Source organism: Bombus pascuorum, chromosome 15, assembly GCF_905332965.1.
Source record: "Bombus pascuorum chromosome 15, iyBomPasc1.1, whole genome shotgun sequence".
Lineage (NCBI taxonomy): Eukaryota > Metazoa > Arthropoda > Insecta > Hymenoptera > Apidae > Bombus > Bombus pascuorum.
The window spans coordinates 1,653,733-1,667,936 of NC_083502.1; the positions used below are offsets into that span (position 1 = coordinate 1,653,733).

At 34.3% G+C, this 14,204-nt stretch overlaps 3 protein-coding genes across 4 annotated transcripts; all 3 read right to left on the reverse strand.

Moving 5' to 3' along the window:
• Positions 1–12: 12 nt before the first annotated feature.
• On the reverse strand, positions 13–3,094 carry LOC132914535 (vacuolar protein sorting-associated protein 37A). The gene is made up of 5 exons (XM_060973736.1): positions 2,641–3,094; positions 2,074–2,263; positions 1,892–2,006; positions 1,286–1,810; positions 13–1,218 (listed from the first exon to the last, which is right to left on the reverse strand). The coding sequence occupies exons 1-5, from the start codon at positions 2,727–2,729 to the stop codon at positions 872–874; spliced, it is 1,266 nt and encodes a 421-aa protein (XP_060829719.1). The 5' UTR covers positions 2,730–3,094; the 3' UTR covers positions 13–871.
• Positions 3,095–4,739: 1,645 nt separating this feature from the next.
• Positions 4,740–6,360, reverse strand: LOC132914539 (small ribosomal subunit protein uS5-like). Its single transcript, XM_060973740.1, has 3 exons — positions 6,223–6,360; positions 5,347–5,695; positions 4,740–5,258 (listed from the first exon to the last, which is right to left on the reverse strand). Exons 1-3 carry the CDS (start codon positions 6,231–6,233, stop codon positions 4,764–4,766), a joined length of 855 nt encoding a protein of 284 aa, XP_060829723.1. The 5' UTR covers positions 6,234–6,360; the 3' UTR covers positions 4,740–4,763.
• A 15-nt stretch (positions 6,361–6,375) lies between these two features.
• On the reverse strand, positions 6,376–9,742 carry LOC132914540 (uncharacterized). 2 transcript variants are annotated; one of them, XR_009659612.1, is made up of 3 exons: positions 8,960–9,742; positions 7,857–8,450; positions 6,376–7,404 (listed from the first exon to the last, which is right to left on the reverse strand). XR_009659612.1 is itself a non-coding variant. In XM_060973741.1 (2 exons), exons 1-2 carry the CDS (start codon positions 9,126–9,128, stop codon positions 7,933–7,935), a joined length of 687 nt encoding a protein of 228 aa, XP_060829724.1. In that variant the 5' UTR covers positions 9,129–9,741; the 3' UTR covers positions 6,376–7,932. The 2 variants fall into 2 exon arrangements, 1 of the variants encoding a protein (XP_060829724.1); XM_060973741.1 differs by having other exon boundaries at positions 6,376–8,450; positions 8,960–9,741.
• Positions 9,743–14,204: the final 4,462 nt, after the last annotated feature.

Below are 14,204 nucleotides of genomic sequence, written 5' to 3' on the forward strand. Positions count from 1 at the left end.
TAAATCAGAATTAATTTTTTACATCCCTTTTGTTTTATTGTTATTATTAAAAACTCGTTTTTTTAAGTTATTTACAACTTACGATTTCTACACAATTATCTTTACATTTTAATTTCAACACGAAAACTTTTCTTTTCTTTGTTATCTTAAACTGTGTTTCTAGATAATAGTGTCATGAATATTTTAATAAAGTTACACACGCCACACTGTTTAAAAAAAAAAAGCATTTTCTCATTTCAGACTTTTCGTATCTATACAATTATCAGTATATTACAATATTAGGAACATTCGTAGGATAAGTAATTAGATTAACATTACTGAATAGCAAACTTTGAAAAATCGATTTAATCATATTCCCGCACATTTATTTACACAGTAAAAGAAAGTTCCTTTTTTTGGTATCAGAGGTATTGATGCAATTGTAATATGTCACAGCGTAATAACAGAATAATTAAATTCATTTAAGACACTTTTTGTATGGAAAAATAAGTACGTTTTAAATTAATTGAAGTGTTTGATAGCTTTTATCAGTTGAAACCAACGCCTTTGGTTTTCGTACATATACTCGATAATTTCTTTTCGAAAGTAATTTCATTCAATTCACTCGTGTGTTGCAGTTTCGATTATTTTTCGTACGGAATACCACATAATCTAATTAATTTCAACGCAGCCCACGTATAACAAGCAATGACATAACTCTGTAACGTAACCTATTAATACGTTATAAAAATGTTCTCTGCCAGCGAGTATTTTTACCGCATATATATTTGATAAACACGAATACTATTCAAATTCACAGTATCATTTAATTGAACTAGGCATTATGTACAGTTTGTTCGATTCATAGAAAAAGATAAGATTATACATAATTTTAATAACCCGCTCGTTTCAATTCGTTCAGCTGGTGTGCTAATTTTTCCTCTTTAGTTCTTCTTGCTTGGCCCAGCTTCCTACACTCGATATAAGTGCTGAGGAAACGTTCGACATCAATTTTCCTATTAAGGAAGTCCTCGGCGATTCGTTCACTTTCTTCGTGACTCTCATCTGCAGCTTTCCTTAAACACTCTTTTATGTGATCCGGAGTAAATGCTTCGGACAACTTGTTGTATCGTTGTATAAGCTGATCATATCTAGCCTTTAGTGCAGTGACAGTCTGTACTTTATTCGCTACATCAGACTGCAGTTCTCTAAGCTCGGGTTCTTTGGCTACATTAGCCTCTAAGGAATAGATAGAAAAAGATTGATATCCAAAAGAAAAAAATGGCTTTGTCGCAAATAATCTTACCGGCAGTTTTTTGGACCCAATCTATTGCATCGTCGATAGCCGTGTTAATGTCTTTTAAGTCGGAATGTTTATCCAGGAATTCATCTAATCTATCATCATCCTCGCTTAACCATCTCAATTCCTCGTTACTTAAGTTATTCAATTCTGGAAACGCTATGCTCTGCCGCAGCTTAATTTGCGCTTGATTCGGCAACGATTGCTGATGGTAATTCGCGTTTACGTAATGCGAATTCAAATATGTTCCATGTTGATTTGAATTGTACCTAGTTGCATCTGTATTGTGAAGCGAACCGCTTTGCGAAGTCGCAACATATGCTGAATGCTGTGATGAAGAACCGAATTTTGTATGGCTCTCCGTCACGTACACCGTACCCGAATTTGTATGATTGTAATTATAGATACAAGTATTTGCATTGGCAGATGAATACTGCGGATATTGAGTGTTATAATAAGAATTGTATGATGCCAGTGTAATTTCTGGATACTGTTGCAGGGAATAAGACGGAGAATTTCTTCCTTGTGAATCTGTGATTTGTATAATAAAAGAATAGTAACAAAAATTTTGATTTTTTGCTCTCATCACATGTAATATAAAGATGTATGTACCTCTGTGGGACTTGACAGATCCAGGAGATATTTCTTCTAACAACTGTGGAGGATTTTTACTAAATTCTCTAATGATAGCTTGAACAACACGACCAAGATCACTGTGCACTGTAAACTGATATGTAAAACCAAATGATCTTTACGATTCTAGTCAAATATGCTAGAAATATAAGAGATCTTACATTAAGTAGTCCTGGTGCACTGGTGATTTCGTTGTGTTCGTTACACCAAGGGTGTTTTATGGGTGGAGAAACCCTGAGTACTGGTTTTTCCAACGGAAACTCCGGTGACAAAGAGACCATAATAGCCATTCTCCTTTCCCCGGCATTGAATTGTACCTGATATTCCACATCTTCTCTTAACTCTACTACACTGTAACAAATTATGTATAACAGTTAAGCTACCATGACAAACAGTTACACGATATAAAAAATAATTCGATGGAGACAACACAGGAACATATATGAAATATTTATTTTTTTTAAATTAAATAAGAAATTGGACAATCGAGCTCGAGAAACTAGGCGTGTATCTCTTTGTATGACGGACGCGTAATGAGCGAATTAAGATTTAACCAAATATTTAATGGCAGACGTAATAAGCTTTTTATTTTATTCGTCGTATATGAACCATAAAATGTAAATTTTACGTGTATAAAAAATAATGTTACATGGAATTGTTAGATGATATAAACAGATTAATGCGAATAAGGTTAAACAAGAGAGGTTACAATCGAAAAATCTTCTTACTTGTCGTTAAAAATTTTCAAGGTGTCGATTTGCCGTTTTCTCTTAACTGCGACATTCTCATTTTCGCCACGGAATATTCGCGATATCATTTAAAAGGGTTAAATCTAGATAAAACATTCGTTTTATCCTTCGACTTCCCTGTCAAATTAACCATCCAACAGCAGAACAGCTGTTTCGGTCCTGGTCAAACTTCACGGGAGAAATCGAGATCTATCTAGCGTTAGCAATGTTCTTTTTACACTACACTTTCATTTAAAAAACGTCAGTTATACATATCTATTGTGTTTTGAAGTCGATTACTTTTACACACGCCGATTCAAGCGATCGATATCATTGACAGTCGTTCGAATAACGTCACGGTGACCATCTATTTTATTACCTAGGCTAAAGTTAATCGCTTTTGTTACAGTCCTAATGTAGAATTTTTTGCGTGTTTCGTTAATCAGACAGCAGAAAGAGATATACAATATATAGTTGGGTATCTTTTTACATGATAGATGCATAGTATCCATAAAAAAATCGTACCAAAAAAAGTTGCGTAAGGATTGATCTGTAATAAAGTATAAAATTTGTGTTAAAGTAACATAAACTACACAAAAATCTATTTAAAATATAGAATTGCATTCACTAAAACTATTTTATTTAATAAACACATTCATACAGTTACTTCCATTAATATCCAAACAACCTTTAAAACTGAATAACTTCTTTGAAATTGGATCAACTATTTAAGTTTTTTTTGAAAAGTTAAAATAGTTAGTTTACTAAATTATGTATAAAGAAAATTTTGGGAAAATTACAATTGGTCGGAATTGCGAAGAAGATAGTAAAGATCGCTTCTTACAACTTTTTTTTATTAAGCCTGTAATGAAAATTTAGACAATACGTTTCGTCAATTGTATTGTACATGCTGAAAATCTCATAAAAATCGGTCAAAACTAGTGAAGATCGCAGTTTTTTACAGCTTTCAGCCTATGACCTATATAGCTATAATTTAAAGGTTCTTAAATTCTTCGATGCCAGTCAATTGTTTCAGTATTAATCGATCTCGATGAAATTTTCAGAATGTAAATAACTGATATAAATCAACAAATCATATTGTTTACATTTTCATTACAGGTTCAGATAAAAAAGTCATAAGAAGCGACTTGTACCATTTTCTTCGCAATTCTTTTAATTCTTTTTAACACGTCATCCATATATATAATAAACTGGTAATATATAGTATATAGTAAAACTAAATATATAGTAAATATCCTAATTTCTCCAAAAAAATTCAAGATATTTAGCCCAATTTTAAAAAAGTTATTTAGCATTAAATGCTATACAAATATTAACATAAGCGATTTTGTTTAAGAAAAAAAGATTTTGAAATATTCCTACAGGATATGCATAATTTTCGTAACATTATCTACGATCTGTAATTATTAGTGTGCACTTTTGCAACCGTCTAAAAATAAGTAAAATGTGTGAAAACCCGAGTAAATGTGAATAAAACGTTCTAAAAGAATCGTGTAATTGTAAATAAAATGTATTAAGAAAACCGTGTAACTGTCAATAGTAAAAAAGAAGAGCCACCAATATTTAAGAATCTAAGCGAAAAAAAAGAACAGTAGACATACTATTATTTGTTACATTACAGGATTATAGGATTTGCGATCATACTTATCATAATGCTTATGGACAGTTTAAGACTTCTAGAGATATGTTGTAGATATTATTTACAAAAATAAAAATCGAGTGAATTGTAGTATTTTATAACTAATTTAACACCTATGACTGGGAATGTTTATACAAATTCATGTTTTTATGAAAATGACTAAAAAAACGAAAGTTATATAGAAAACTCCAAGGAACTTGCCAATGATCTCATATTCCTTGATAGGCAAGGAACACCTACAAAATATTGTGTTTTTTATTTATTTTTATGTATTTTATTTATTTGTATGTATACATTTTATGTATTTTTATATATGTATTTTTCAGGTGCTAACTTTTGTATCTATAACTTCCATAAATGCATAAACATCCACAGTTTATTTACGAATTATGAGATGTAATAATAATAGGGAAGGAAAGGCAAAATGATTACAATTAAATACTTTGCATGGAGGTTTATTTCTTTAGGCAACTTCAGCAGGTCTCTGTCCGCCTACAACTCTATGATTCTTCGACAAGTAGTCCGCGAATTCTTGATAAGGAGCTTTTCTTAGCGCCTGATCATGCCAGAGATCCGGTGTTAAGTATGCGTAGGTTTTGGCAATAGCTGCGTAAGTAGCTTTCGCGAAATTGCCAAGAGTACAGGTGGATCCTCTAGCTGAGGTATAGCAATCCTCGATACCAGCCATTTGTAACAATTTCTTGGGCACAGGCGCTGATACAATACCTGTGCCTCTTGGTGCTGGAATTAAGCGCACCTGAACTGACCCACATTTACCAGTAACTTTACAGGGTACAGTGTGAGGATCACCGATTTTATTTCCCCAATAACCACGACGTACTGGCACAACTGACAGCTTGGCAAGAATGATAGCTCCACGGATGGCAGTGGCCACTTCCTTGGAACATTTTACTCCTAGGCCAATGTGGCCCTTGTAGTCCCCAATTGCTACGAAAGCCTATAAAATGAGAATTACTAATGAGATCTTCAGTGCATTAATAACCACACTACATCATCATTTAAAAATTATGCTTGTATAAAATTACCTTGAAACGAGTACGCTGACCAGCTCTGGTTTGTTTTTGTACTGGCATAATTTTCAGTACTTCATCTTTTAATTCGACTCCAAGGAACTTGTCAATGATCTCATATTCCTTAATAGGCAAGGAAAAGAGGTAAATATGTTCCAAAGACTCAATCCTTCCATCTCTAACAAGGCGTCCCAGTTTTGTCACTGGAATCCATTCCTTGCTATCCTCTTTACCACGTCCACGACCACGACCTCGGCCTCTGCCCCCGCGACCTCGACCTCTTGGACCTCCACGATCACCGCCTCCACGAGAACCAAACCCTCCACGAAAACCTCCACGCGTGGCTGGAGCTGTGTCCGCCATTCTGTTTGAAATTAACAAAGAAAAATGGAATTTATAGACTATTAAATCGAAAACTGAATAATTAAACAATATATATATAAAAACGATTTTTTCCAATTTTTACTATTTGATTAGTCTGTTTTTAAGAGATAAAGAAAAATTTTAAAAATTTGATATTTTTTCGGTTTAATCCACTTAGTGTCTAAAATTTACCAAAAAGGTTAGGTTAGATTTAAGTTGCATTTTTAAACGATAGAAATATTTTTATTTATCAGTCACTAAATTGAATAATTATCTGATATGTAATTAATTTAACCTTCCTGGAATAGGGCTAGTTATTTATTATAAGTCACTGCCACGCTAACCTCGAAACACATGTTTCTGATGACTAATAGACATACTTAAAATTTTTAGTACAAAATTTAATTTTTAAGACATTTATTAGTTATAGAATTTCTTATATTTCTAAAAGTATAACACAAATGCGTTTTAGGGAAAATTAATATTGATTAATAATGAAGTTGAGAAAGATATTTCTAGTGCACTTACGATTTTTCCATCTTCTTCTTAGTATGTAAAGCTACGGAAGGAAGACCATTATTTCTCGAAATCACCAACTCGAATATATATCGATTATATCGATATATCTCGATTCATGTCACATCCGGTATTTAAATATACATTTAAATAAAACACGAACTATTAATATTTTCATGTAACTCGATTTTTAATTAACTTCCTTTTATCCATTTTTAATTTCTTAAAACATTATTTTTTTATTGTTCGAAATAGTATATAATCAGCGACGACCATACATGTATACAATTGCATGAGGTGTGTACATTGATGCAAAGAAATTATTTGAATATTTATTGTATGTATTTGAAATTTAGATTAATGTATAGAAAAAGAAATTTCTTTTGTTTGAAACTATAACAGAATACGGAAGAGATTTCATTTGGAATAACAACGTTTTGGCGAATGTGTATTTAAAGACACATGAAGGATTTACCTATTTTCATATTTTATTTAAATTTCAAGTACATAATCTTAATATCATTTATTTTATTTTAATATCTCATGTATAATTTTTTTATTTTTTAAAACAATCACATGACATCTTGTTACAGAAATTGATGAATCATATTTTTCAAGAAAATCGAGTTTGGAAATTTTTTTATTTTACGTGTTCGACTTATTTTTGCATGTCTAATAACCTCTTGATTATTTACTCGTACCTAGTTGGTACTTAGCCAAGTTTAACTATGTTTGGCAAATTTTCAAACTCAATTTTCTTTTTCATATAAAAAATTTTTATTCTATATTTTCAAGTTACCTTCTCACATAGGTTTATCTAGTTGTACCAACCGACTGGTCTCACGCTGTATATACATATATACATAGTTAACTTATGGTTAACAGGATTTAAAGAATAATTTGGTATAAAGCGGTAATTAGAAAAGCTAATTTTATTAATAATTACTTCGATATTTTGTAAAATAAAGCTGGGGAAACACAAGCGTTATAACGGACGTCAATTTTGACGGACGTTAGAACTGCACTCACACGAGCGTTGGTTTGGTTCTCCGTATTTTTTCTCATCAATACGCTGAGAAAGATATTCATGTGACCAAAATTAACGCTGTAGAATTCTCGATTTTCGTTTACGCTCGTTTATGTTAAAAATTCAAAAGAAAATATAAGTCAAGACAAGAAGGTACTGGCTGCATTCTATAAACAATTCAAGATTACTGAAAAGTACATTTCACACGCTCTATAATAAACTTGTAAATGATGGTGAGAAATTTTTTAATTATTTTCGCATGTCGCGGTCATCGTTCGACAAATTACTTAAGAAGAAAAAGCAAAGCATAATGCGTGAGGATACGAAAATGAGATGTGCAATACCGCCTTAGGAAAGGCTAGTTGTGATTAGAATGATATGGTGACTAGAAGACCAAACTAGGTGAATAGAAAAAATGTTGTCTATATTAATATACATAAGCTAATTAAAATAATGTAATAGGGAATTAAATTTAAGATAAATAAAAAGATAATAATTTATAGAATATGAAATAATAACAATAATGTACATTAATATAGCATTAATAATAATAACATAATATTTATAATAAATAATGTTATGATGATATATTTTTGAAGGAATTTTCTGTTATATCTACCATGAAAATTTGTGGTCGAAAGGGAAATTTTCTTAATAAAGTATCATAAAAATATCTAATCGGACAATTTGATGTGCTACGTATTATATTTTGATAGTGTGCGTTGAACAGATGAATTTCTAATATTCTGAATTAATTGCATGACTTGCATTCTGTATTGCATTTTTTGTTCTAAATTAAAGGACTTAATTAGTGGTAATGTTGATTTATAAAATGCCATGTCGTCATCGTCGTCGTTTGTATTTTTCTTATACTCCGAAAAATACATCTCTTCTTCTGCATTAATTCTTTTTGTTTTTTCTCGTGGAGGGTATCTGAACTCGTTATTCGTTTCTTCATTATTAAAGATTGATTCAAATCCATTACTAATGTTGGTTCCTGAATCTGTACTTATTGGCTCATTCTTTTCTACCTCAGTGCTACTACTGGTATCTTTTGGCTCCCGACATTTTTTCAAAAATCCTAATTGTTCTTCATAAACATATCGTATTTTTTTTTTTGCAGCAGAGCCTGACTTATTATTTCCGTTTCTTTTTCTTAAAGTACGAATATAATTATCGCGTACGCTTCTCCATTTAGAAGTTACCTCCTGCACTATAAAAAAGATTAACAATAATTCAACCAATTAAGTGCCAATAAATTAATATTTCACATTTCTTTGTACATTGTGTTTAGGTATTTGAACAGTAAAAACAGCATCCTCGATTTGCATTACCGATATCGAATAGGTTGATCTACCTCGTGTAATATTATACGTACAACCTACACTGCACAAAAATGTCGGAAGTATCGCATGCAGAATGCATGCCAATACCGAATGATAGAAAAGTGGAAAGAAAGTGCGGTAATTATTGACAATAAAAGCGAACTCATCGGTTACATTGATCTTGAAATATATTCTCAAGGACAAGGATAAGGGAGATACGTTTTTAGGGGCGGATTTAGCTTGACGCCAATGACATTATAAACATAGCATATTGCAAACGATGTTGGCCAAGTACCATGGCAAGATGGAAAAATATAATTGCATTGTGTTTATGGTGTACTCATAAAATAAATAATGAAAATATATTAAATATACTACTCTTTATTTTTTTACTTACCAATAATCTTCTTATCATTTTCCATCTTTTGCATAAAATTAGGGGTTACAATACTCGCCACACGCAACCACGCTTCGTTTCTTTTTAATTTGTCTTTGTATTCAAGATTGGAAATATCCCATAAAACGGGATGTTTCTCAACTTCGGATATCAGTACCTCGATGTCCATAATTTATTATAACGGTTAATATACGTTAACTCGCCGTTCGTGTGACTAGTCTCATAGAAACATAAAGAATGCGGCAACGTCCGTGTCAATTGCTCGACGCACGTTGCGTCTGTATCATAGCGATTGCTGACTGCGTCGCAACGTTGCCAACGTTGTATTACGTACGTAGGAATTGACGGACGCAATTCGTGTGGTGCGACGTCTGGTTGTGTACTATGTGACGGTAATACATACATATGTACCTATCTTTGCACAGGTTTGGAAACTCCCGTGGTGGGGACGAGGCTCTTAATATCGAGAAATGTGTTTCACAAACCGACCGCTAATCATAGCGCTGGGATCGATTTGTTAACTTTTACATTCAACGCCATCCTTACCATTGAAGATAAAGAATATAAACTAAATTACTTTTCATAACTTTTCACAATTTATTTAAAGCAACATCCAGTATTTCATGTGATAGAGAAAATGTTCAAATAAATGTGGATTTACATAGTAACGTAAAATTCAGTTCCAGACACGGTTGTCTCGCACGTTGCAGTGTAAGATCGCGCTGCATGACAAAGCCTAAGAAATCGATTGCTGCGCCTGACTTGAGAAACATTTCCTGGTCGCTAAGAGCTTTACCTTCACTCCAAAAGTTTCCAGACTTCAGATCTGTTATACTGTATACACGTCATTTCGTATTATATTCCAAGCACTATTAGCAACCCATGCATCGTACGTTGACAGTGGCGCACATTCCTAGATGTATGTGTGTTCTAATATGGATACGACAATATATGTATATCGCCGTCCGTTAAGGAGCGCCTACTATGTAGCCGTTCGGACTGTCGCTCGCACGCATTTCTCACACAGTCATACGCATTCTTTTCTGTCATCATCAAGCAGAGGCTATGCGAGCGTTGAAGCTGCATTGCGTGGCTGCGTATAGAAATGCACATATACATTTGCATTGTATGCATAACGCTCGTGTAGCCCCGGCCTAAGTCCAAGTCTAGTCATTTAGATTGACGAGTGAAATGCGTACGACGTTTCATTATGACTTCTTGCTTGTTATATTGTGATTGAGGAGATAAAAATTAATGAATCACCGTTGCGTGAACGCAAACAGAAACCGAATAAAGGATAAACAAACAGCGGGGAAAGCGCGCACGTCATTGGCGATGCCGATAAATAGTCGTTTCCTGAAAAAGCTCTTTTTTAGAGTCTCTAGCGCGGTTACTTACGGACAATTATTGTATTTCTACAACGGTCGTCGGTTCATATCCCAGTGTCTCTAGTGTCTAAATTGACGGACGTGGTTCGCGTAACTGATCTTATACAAAATAATATAATGGCTGCGACGATATAACATTGCAACGTCCGTCGTAACGCCCGTCATTTCTACGCTCGTGTAATACCAGCCTAAATTAAACAAATAAATTCTAAAAAAGATGTAATCTTCTCTTTTTGTTTCCGGCAGATTTCCTCCTTCTGTTTCACATCTACTTCCATGACTTCTCTATTTTTATCTTATTATGAAAGGACATTGGGACCTTTCTTTTGGAATGTTTGATATACTTTAAGTCTACCCAATACTTTAGTCCAGGTCTATTATTATAGCTGTATTTAAATAACAGAACTGACAAATAGTTATTTATGATTTAATCTGAGTATGGGTATTTGAGATTTATGACAGTAGGCTTGGGCTCGAAGTGACATGACGAGTCGCTGAAGGTAGCCACGGTCACGGAAGGAACGTGTACCTAACAGAGGTTTGGAGTAATCAAATAGCTCTCCTTAAAAACAAAGATTAACCCGAAGGGTACAGAGAGGAGTATATAAGGGCAGTTGCACTTGGACTGGGTTTCAGTCAGATAAGTTTTACTCGTACTGTGGACAAATACGTTGAGTCACACCCGAATCGTGGTTCACTAAGTTGAGTTCGATTTAGATTGTGCAAGAAATCGCATTCTTCATTTCCACGTTAACCGTGGATTCGTTATTGAGCCTAAGATCATTGCCATTCACATCCCGAGTATCTAATTACCACGGTTACTTGTCAAATTCTGTCACAATCATAATCGTACACAACAACAACAATGTCTAATCCACAGAAAGATTCGTTACACGTCCCTAACTCTAATGATAACCCGACATCAGAAGTGGGATCAGTGCCGAATATAACAGTGCAAGAGTTTACGACTATCGTGCGCGAGTTGATTCAGTCGCTAGTACAACAATCGAGTGCGGAATCTAAAAATCTTTCGCTACCGCGTTTTAATCCTCACACCGCGGGCTTCGACCCTGCTGCATGGTGCGCAACTGTCAATCAGATTACGGAAGAAAATCCTTTACAAGGCAGCGCCCGAAAGGAAACTATAATTTCAATAACAAGCGTTGAGTCGACCTCTACGTAATGGAAGTGTCACCTGGTAAATCATCTGTGAGTTATCGGTGAGTCGTTTCCATTTTACTTCGATTTTGGAGCCGAATCCGTAGCCTTGAGATTTTCTGGCAAAGGAACGACCGATATAATAGTAATGCGAGGATCTTGTATCAAACGTACATCTTAAATTTTGTCCATTGTATTGATGAGTTTACGTTGGAGATAATTTTTCATGTCCTTTAAAATACAATATCATGATTGGTCGCGAAAATTTAAATCAAGATTTTGACGTAAGATTACACAAAATAGCCTCGCTGTGTGTAAAACAAAAATAATTAATGTCTGTAATAAAACCGCTGCAAACGAGAGCGATATTAATGAAGTTGACACTGATGTAATTGGTAATAATAGAAGTCGATTAATTTCTGTTCTTGAAAATCCAGAGATCCATTCATTACGAGTTTCCCAGGTACTCGCGTAAATGCAGGCCAGTTAGAAATACGTCACTGTACAAAGAAGTCCTCATAGACTTAGCGAGGAGGGTGCGAAGAATGGTACGTGAGAGAATTAATTAAAGCAAAAATCATAAGGTCTAGTAATTCATCATTCGCGAGCCCTGTGTTACTCGTGAAGAAGAAAGACGGTTCAGGTAGATTATGTGTAGATTTCCGAGGGCTAAATAAAAATAGAGTCGCGGATCGGTATCCTCTACCCCTTATTGCGGACCAAATCGCGAGATTGCAAAAAGCGAGATACTTTATTAGCCTGGACATGGCCAATAAGTTTCGTCAAATCCCTATTCATCCTAATTCTACGGAATATACAGCATTTGTTACTTCCGAGGGACAATATGAATATACAACGATGCTGTTTGGCTTGAAAAACACAGCGTCCGTTTTTCAGAGGGCCATTCTCTAGGCCTTGGACGACCTCTCTAGATGCTCCTTTCTAAAGACATCGGTACTTTATATTGAATACTTAATCCATAACGGAGAAGTTTAGGTTAGGTTCGCTCTAACCCCGGTAAAATACGAACCTTGGGATTTTGACCTGCGCCGATGAACGTCACACAACTTCGACAGTTCATAGGTCTAGCTTTTCATTTCCGAAAATTCGTCCCTAAATTTCCACAACTAATGGAACCTCTGTATACACTTACTTCCGATAATCAAGAACATAACTTGGACAGATAAACACGAAAAGATAAGACGAAAGGTAATTTCCGTCCTAACTGATGCGCCGGTATTAATATTTTTTTTATTTTATTTTGGTTTTTACAATTTGTCCAGAGGGACATTTGGTAAAGTATTATATTTTAGTGATTAGGAAAGAAAAAAAATAAAAATAAAAATATAGCATGTGGGTGGCTACCTCCAGCGGAGTGCCATCTTCGTGTTTGTTAGGTTATATCTTTTGTAATAATATTTGACCCTAATTATCCTACTGATAATTACATACTGATTATCCTAATCACATACTGATGATAGTTCGGATAGATATGGGGCTATTTTAATGCATAAGGTTGAGGGTAAAAACAAAATAGTAGAATATTATAATAAAATAACTAGTCCCGCAGAATTCAGGTACCATTCCTATGAACCAGAGACGTTGGCAGTTGTAAACGCCGTTAGACATTTTCGCCACTATTTACATGGACGAGAATTCCTTGTCATAAATGATTGTAATTCTTTGAAAACATCTAGTAATAAAGTGAATTTAAATGACAGCGTTTACAGGTGGTGGTCTTACTTACAAATTTTTAATTTTCATATTATGCATGGAGAAGGCAAACGAATGATTTCTTTTCGTGGAATCCCATAGATATTGATCATAGTATAATTAACAAAGTTAAAGAAAGAGAAATTAATCTGGCCGAAATCTCAGGAGATTGGCTATTAGAGGAACAACGTGGCGATCTTCAAATTTCGAAAATCGTTACTAAATTGCAAAATGATGAGCTCGCGGAAGATATCGCAAATATATACGAATTACGATCTGGTACCCTTTACCGCAAAATACAAAAAAGAGGCAAAACTCTCTGCCTGCCTATTGTCCAAGAGGTTTCAGGTAGTCCGCTATTAATCATGTGACTAAATGGAGTCCGCTGGAATTACTAATCGGTAAAACAGCAAGACCCTACGGTTTATCGCTACCCGAAAATATTGAAGAAAGAGAAGTAGATATCTTCGATGTCAGTAAGCAGGCTATACAGAACATAGAGATTAGCGCGAAGTGTGATAAAGATAGATTCAATAAGACGAAAGCTAAAGTAGTTAGATTTAATCTTGGTGATTTTGTATTACGCAAAAGCGAGGAAAGAAATCAAACTAAATCACATCCAAAATTTAAGGGTCCATTTGTAATGGCAGAGATTTTAGAAAGAGATAGGTATATTTTAAAAACATTAGGCGGTAAATGATCATATAAATACATTCATGATAGATCAAGAAAAAAAAATGCCAGATAGTTGTATTCCTGCTGAATTGGAAGTCCTGTAGTGATGACAAGAACAGTAACCATGACGATATGAGTGTTTGGCGGAGCGAGTTCACATGTGTTTGGGGCGACAATGTAACGAAGCTCAGTGAGATCGTGCGATGAGTTTGTCACGGGTTAAGTTCTGCTTGCTATGTGTTGTGTCGCGTGAGATGGTCTGTGCGAGGTCCCTCACGGTCTGGTCAAGAGCTACACATTGTTACACTCAT